Raw genomic sequence first — 7121 nt, 5'->3', positions numbered from 1 at the left:
GTTTCTCTAGTCCATTTGTCTCAACCTTCCAAGGTGTATCTCACACATATTTCTTATGTATTGCATTTTATCTTTTGCACAATCACATACACATTGAAATTTAGCTCATTCATATTTTTAACTTATTTCTTTTTAGTGTCTTTTCTCTTCCATGTATATGGTTGTTGTAGTGCTCTTGATTATTGCATAGTTCACAACAAAATGGATTAAATTCAAGACTTTGATTTTCACTCTCGGGCCGATCCACGAGACCCCTTTTGCTCACAACTTGAATTTTCACTCTTGGGTCGATCCACCAAGCCCTTTTTGCCTTAAAAAAAAGGATTGGTGGATCGACCCGCGAGTGAAAATTCTCTTTATGCTCGCCCAAAATAAAAAGGACTTGAATTTTCAATTTGTCTATCTCATGCATTTCAAAAAAAGCCTTCAAAGTGTATCTCATGCTTCCTTCCTTTAAACTAATATTGGAGTGTTTATTTCATATTCCATTCTACCTTGCATAATTTCACACTCAAAATTGGGACATGGTTTCTTATGAACATCTTAGCATATCTTCTTCCATACTTAATATTGTTGTGATGTGCTTGACTCTTGCACTAATTCACAATAAAAGTCATGAATGCCAATACTTGAATTTTCAATTTGGCGCCATTAGTTTGGTTTTCATTGGTTTTAGTTTTTACGTCTTATCTTCTTCTAGTTAATGGTTTGTTTGTTAGTTTATTAGAATGTCACCTTGGCTCTAATTTTTTGTTTTCATAGATTTTGTATGTCTTTAGTTGAACTATATGCTATCGTTCAAAAATTAGTTTAATCAATCTGCATCTTCAAGGATTGGGAAAAATTATTTTAACACCGAATAGGGTTGGATACCACACATCTAAAGGAACCCAAAAAGTGCCATCATGCTGGTCAAGATGCGTATTTAGTAAAATCCATGCTTTATGGTGCTAATGGTCCAAGTAGCCTCGATGTTGGCTAAATAATGTGCTCTCTACTCCCCTTGATGCTAATGGTTTTGAGAGACACCCACCACTTTGTTTATGCATGTGAGTTCCCTCTTTGGCATTGGATATAAATTGGCCTTGGGCAACATTTAGCAACAAATGTATACCTATGTACATGAGAAAATCCTTCTAGAGGAAAGGAGATTCTAAAAATTGCTCCAAAACATTTGGCACCATATTGGCCTTGACAACATTTAGCGACGAGTATACCCATGTACATGAAAATATCCCTTTTAGGGGAAGGAGGGTTCTAAACATCTTGCTTCATAACATTTTTTCTCTTGTTTTTTCTAGAGCAATGCCAACTGCATATGTTTCAACTCTTTTGATAACTTTGTTGAAATTATGTTTTTCACACACCAAAAATTGGCCTTCGTAATATGTTTTTGTATTCTGAGGTACTCTTGTTGATAATAAAAACTATCCACGAAAAATGATTAAGAAAGGTGCCAAACCCATACAAGATCACTTTTTGTCATCCTTTTGAATGTCACATTAACAATACCACCAATTAAACAATTCTTAAATATTTAAATGAATAAGTGATACAGATCCCCATCCATATAAACGAGTTTTCATCCCATTTTATCTAGTTCATTTGCTATAGAGGATTCTTCCTATATTCAGATTGAGGATGAGGATGGCAATTGGAGCTCATTTTTTGTGCTATCTAACTTTGATTTAATATAGGGAGGATAGAAAGGAATGGTGATGGGTTTTAGGTTCCTTTTCTATTGATGATATAATTGATCCATCACTTGCATGCTTATTATAGACTATATTCATATGGGCCAGTATATTAGTAATTGCTATGGTGATTACCAATTGCACTACATTTGTGACTTCTTTAGGATAAATATGAAGATGATGTGCTACGAGAATGGATTAAAGACATACATTTGTTGTCTAATATTTTTTTGCAATACTCAAGGGTGCCTTGTGGGTAATTTGTGTACCACTTTAATCATACATATGGAGGACTGTGAATTATGGGAAATGCATAGAATCGTTCTACTATTATCACATTGGATAGATTCTCCTCATGACATCCATAACAAGTCTCTAACAATGGATTTGAATTGAGGAGATGCATAGAAAATTGTAACTTGTTAAGGTTCTCACCCTTTCCTTTTAGTTTATTAGCATTGAAACTATAGAGAGATTTTCAAGAGCTCAATTCGCTAAGTATAGTATTGAATGCCAAAACAAAATGTGGGTACTTACTATCTTATATGGACTCTTTAACTTGTAAGATTTTAAGTAGATATATGAGCAATATATGATATCTATCTTAGGAGTATCCAATTCTTTTGTATTTCAATCTTTGAAATTGAATATCCCTCCTTCTATCATGATCTTATTATGGAAAATTCCTACTTCTTTTTCCTTCCACTTATGTATATAAATAGGGGAATGCAACGTTTTCACATCCTAAACAAACATTGCTTGAAGTGCACCTTGTTTGAAGGTAAGGAAAATAATGTGCTCTATTGGATGTGTAGGATTTAGTCAAGATATAGCACAATGAAGTGATTAGCCAATTTTCTAACACTTCCTCAGTCCTTCAATGTGACTTGAGGGTGGTTTTTCTAGTGTCATATCATCCATGAAGATTTTTAGATCCTTAGAAATAAGGTTTTAGCATACAAACAAGATTTGTCACGAAGAAAATAGCAAAAACTATTTAGTTTTTCGACTTTGTGTATTTCAATATTTCTTTTTAACCTTGTAAATGAAGTCTTCATTCTATTCTTCCCATATACCATGGTTGTGAATGTAGATTCAATATTATAAGTCAAACCATAAACCTAGAAGCTTTGAAAATTCAAATGAATCTTGAACGATTTCTTATTGCTTTAAAACAAATGAACATCATTATGATTGTGCACTGAAGTCAAGACCTATTGTAATCATCTACTACCTTGTATGCATTTCTTAATGAAGCAAAACGGTCTACTATTTACATGTCTAGGTGCAAGTTTTTCTATGATTAATGTCATGAGCTATAATTATAATCTTGCAAAATCTAGAGATTCAAATATTGAGCCCATACAATGCTATTCATGATTCTTTTTTATTGCTTAAAATTTATCACACTACTCTCTCATAGTCAAGATGTCATGAGCTATAATTACATCCCCATATGAGTCAAATGCTCAACATAGGACTAGTCATTTAGTGATATGTAAACATATGACTCATTTCCATAATTACATTTCCATATGAGTTAAATGCTCAACATAAGACTAGTCATTTAGTGATATGTAAACATGAGGTCGAGAGAAGCGTTTGATTGCATTTTCTATGTCTTGGAGTTCTAAGTCTAGATTTGACTTTGTTCGAATTTGACTAGGAGTGTCACAAACCAATGGAAACACGCTAAGTTTCTTCTCGAGGGCTGCCTTATCTATTTTTAAATTTCAAGTTAAGGAGTTAACCATTTAAGCACGAGAACATGTAAACCATTTAGGATCTGAAAGCATGGGAACATGTTCACTACTACTTTTAGCTAAGTTGTCAAAGTTGGGTTAGAAGGCAAAAGGGATGGAGGTAGGAAGAATTTGCATTATGCTTAAGAAGCTTGGGGGAAAGAAGAAGAAGAGAGCTTGCATAGAGAAAAGAGGAGCTTGACATGAAGAGGCAAAGAATAGAAGCATAAGGAGTTACGATAGGCGAACACATTCTAAGGGGGTGAACAAATGCTGGTTGTGTTACTTCATGAGGGTGAAAAAAAGCTTGGTTGTGTTGCTTGATGATGATGGAAGTTTAGAAATGGTAAGCACACGCACTTTTTGATATACACACATCCTAAGCATTCATTTAATGCATCACACAAGAGAAGTCAATTTCTTACCAACAAGGATATGAAAGTTTTTCAAAAGTTCAACATATTACCATGGATATGTGAAAGGATACTGTCACGAAGTGCTTTCAAAATTTCATTCTTTTCATCTTCTTCCATTAATACGTAACCAGGAGGCAAGCGCTCTGATTCCTTGTCTTGCCGCCTGCATGACAATGAAGAAGAGGTATCACTGATCAGGTCTGTTTGTGCAGGAAAATGTTCAGACAGAGAGAGAGAGAGAGAGAGAGAGAGAGTGTCTCACTTCAGTTCAAGTTCCTGAGCTAGCTCAATTTTCCTTCGGATTAGGCTGCAGCATTCATTCAGTTCAACTAGCTGTGAATCTACTTACTTTGCTTCGAATCGATGTTATTACTTAGAATAACATCTTACTAATAACATCTTCCTAGTTTGCAGCATTTGGATAGGAGAGTATCTTACTACGAAGGTATCTTTCCGAAGTTTTCTTTCTGTTTATCACATTCGGGTTCAGGCTTTTTTGGACGGCGAGTGGCGATCTGGGCTATTTCCTTCACATTTCTAGCCACGAAATCAACAGCGTTTTCTTTGGGTCTGTTAGCAATTTGGCACTGGAATGATCGATTTGGTATCAGCTTGAAGAAATGCGTGCACCTTCAAAGAGAGCTAACCCAAGGAATACTTATAAGCTCCCGGAAACATTAGAGGGCTTCATGAGGGACAAGTGACGTGAAGAAACCGAAGGTAGAGGAATCTTACGTCTTCTTTTGGCTTGGACGGTTTAACTGGCGGAGCTGGATTTGGCTCGACATACAAGGCTGCCTGAGCGAAGACAGAAATCAGCGATTGAAGCGTCATCGGATTGCAAGTTTGAGTTGTTAAAGAGGCCATCGTAGAGAAACATAAGTTACTTGTCTCATGACGTGGTTCAAAGCGCTTTTTTGGGCGACTGCAACTCGATTGTCCTTGCAGTGATTACGGGGGGTGATTCCTTTTCTGATCATCAATTCTCTGCAAGATTATTGCGAAGGTTCAGCGTTCTGCGTCCCTTGTGTTTTGTACAAAACAGGAAGCCTATACTCTCCTTCCTGGTTTCTGGTAGAGAGGTTACACATCGGCAAACGTGAGAGCTTAAGGTCACTGGTATTTCTGAATGTACAGAATGTATCTCGACAGAGATTAACCTGATTCCTGGAGGAGGGCTTAAGAGTTGACAAATCTGCGAACTGTCAATATGGCTAGGCAGAGGAGCCCATCTGCACTTGAACTTGGGGATAGCATCTCCTTCAACATCCTGGAAGTGCAAAAAGGTATGGGAGTGATGGAAAGGATTTGGAAATCTCAAATTAACAAAGGCAGCATTGTAGTAATTTGCCATTCGTTAAAGGGTACGCAGGTTTCGGTTGAAGCCGAATCAAAAACTTACGCGTTTGGAGGAAGAGGAGTCTCTCCTGTGGGCGACAATTGGTTCATCATCAGGCATGGTGCGCTTGAGGGCGGGATGCAAGGAAGGAGCCATGGAAAGTCAGCAAAGTATTAAGCATTTAGCAAATGCGAGCATGGCAAATTGAGAAGACGATGATTGAGATGATGACAATTGGGAAGAAGAGAAAACGGGTAGCAAAGAACCCAACAAACAAACTCTACGCCAAGAATCCCTCATAAGAGCCAAGTTAACCACTCTGCATGATCAAGACGCTACTTATCTCCTTGGAACTTTCACATTCACTCCTTCACCACATAAACCTCCCTAGAAGAGTGTGCTTTCGAATGCATGTGGCGGTATATGAGTCGGTCCCATATCAAACACCATGCTGCGAGCAGACTTTCTACATATGCTTATGAAGATAGTTTCGAGGGTGCTAGGGGTACCCCCAACCTCCTACAGGGAGCACCGGATGATGTGGCAACTATCACTCTCAGGGGCGTCCTCTCCACATAGAGCTTGCTAGGGTGGGCATTGAATGTGGGGGTGGGGACATGGAACACTCCCCCTCCTTTTGCACGCACTCCCCCTCCCATACCTCAGCTGATAACACCCTGCACAAGTTGCTACAAATCCTTGTAGAAGCTCATGTAAGGGGATATGGAGGCGACCTCTTATTTGATCTCCTCCCTCCTCATGGGACCTTCACACCCCATGAGATACATGCATCCTAAGGTAGCCTATCTAGGAGAATGATGATAACACCATGCTCAAGACATGGTTTTTGGCTTGGAAACTTCTCCTCCAGTTTTAGTTCCATGAGCCATTCCACCGGTTTTTCACTAAGACACATGGAGAACACACTTACTTTATTTGCATCTCCATTAAGGTAGGAGGGTCCACTTCTCCTGAATACTTTGGTACCAATTTTTTTCTATAATTGCTTGGATTGCAGGCCCTGTGGCTAACAACCCCGGAGCTATTGTATGATCCATTTGATCACAGTTTAACTTATAATCAATGGTTCTAATCATAATCCTTTCTTTTGTACATATCATCAACAGCTTATCCATACTCTAGCCAAAGTAACTTTTGTTGCCGGATTGGACTTGAAAGGGTTCTGGTCAACCTAATATGTTCTCATATCACTTGCATTGTTGGATAGGGGTTTGGATATTTGAAGGTAAGGGGGATTGTAAGAAGGAAGCATCAAATACAAGAGAGAGGTGGGTGTAGGCTAGGCTATTTCATCTATTCACAAATTCTTCCTATGTGAAGAATGCTTGCAAAAGTTTGGATTGGTTTTAGGAACTATGCTTGCTTATTTGCCTTAGACAAGTTGGTGTCCAAACCAAGGTGCCTTTTACCTAGTGGCATCTCCAAGACTTTAGTCTCGACTAGGCTAGAGGATCACACATGGTGTCTCTCCTAGGAATTTGTCCAAGTCCAAGAATCCACTGGCCACGTTTCTTAGGGAATTCTTGTTCGTGCCAAAGCAAACAACTAAACAAGAGTTGAAACAAGTTAATGCACTAAGTTACGAGGCACTAAACATGAAAATAAAAGTTCTAAAAGAGGACATTAAGAGAAAGAGAGAAACTCCAGCTTGGGCCAAAAGATGTTCCCCTTTGAGAAAGTGTCATATACATGGGTTTTTAAACATTAACCCACAACCCTACATCTCTCCCCTATAGGAGAGAAATATCTACTTCAAATCTATGCCTAGAATTATCCTAAAGACCCTAGCTCCTCATGGGCGTACCTCAAAGCCCAAAAATGAAGAGACCTTATAAAGCTACTAGGGTCTAACACCTCTAACTTTCCCTAAGAATACCTTGACGACAAATTTTAAATGCAAAGCTAACTT

The 7121-nt window shown here is 38.2% G+C and overlaps 1 protein-coding gene across 1 annotated transcript in view; it reads right to left on the bottom strand.

Annotated features, from left to right (window-relative positions):
* Window positions 1-3253: 3253 nt before the first annotated feature.
* LOC147881255 (uncharacterized) overlaps window positions 3254-7121 on the bottom strand; it is a 58047-nt gene continuing 54179 nt past the window's right edge. Inside the window, exons 2-8 of the mRNA XM_087402359.1 lie at window positions 5013-5122; window positions 4740-4839; window positions 4588-4650; window positions 4291-4439; window positions 4115-4159; window positions 3924-4015; window positions 3254-3414 (exon numbers count right to left, since the gene is read on the bottom strand). Of these exons, the coding sequence (XP_087258485.1) occupies window positions 3254-3414; window positions 3924-4015; window positions 4115-4159; window positions 4291-4439; window positions 4588-4650; window positions 4740-4839; window positions 5013-5122 (720 nt within the window). The remainder of the gene's footprint in view (window positions 3415-3923; window positions 4016-4114; window positions 4160-4290; window positions 4440-4587; window positions 4651-4739; window positions 4840-5012; window positions 5123-7121) is intronic.

This window comes from Dipteris shenzhenensis, chromosome 31, assembly GCF_047967505.1.
Source record: "Dipteris shenzhenensis isolate YYH24624 ecotype China chromosome 31, Dip_SZ_1.0, whole genome shotgun sequence".
Classification (NCBI taxonomy): Eukaryota; Viridiplantae; Streptophyta; class Polypodiopsida; order Gleicheniales; family Dipteridaceae; genus Dipteris; species Dipteris shenzhenensis.
Note: the sequence above shows the minus strand (reverse complement) of the source record. Positions and strands in the feature narration are given on the sequence as shown.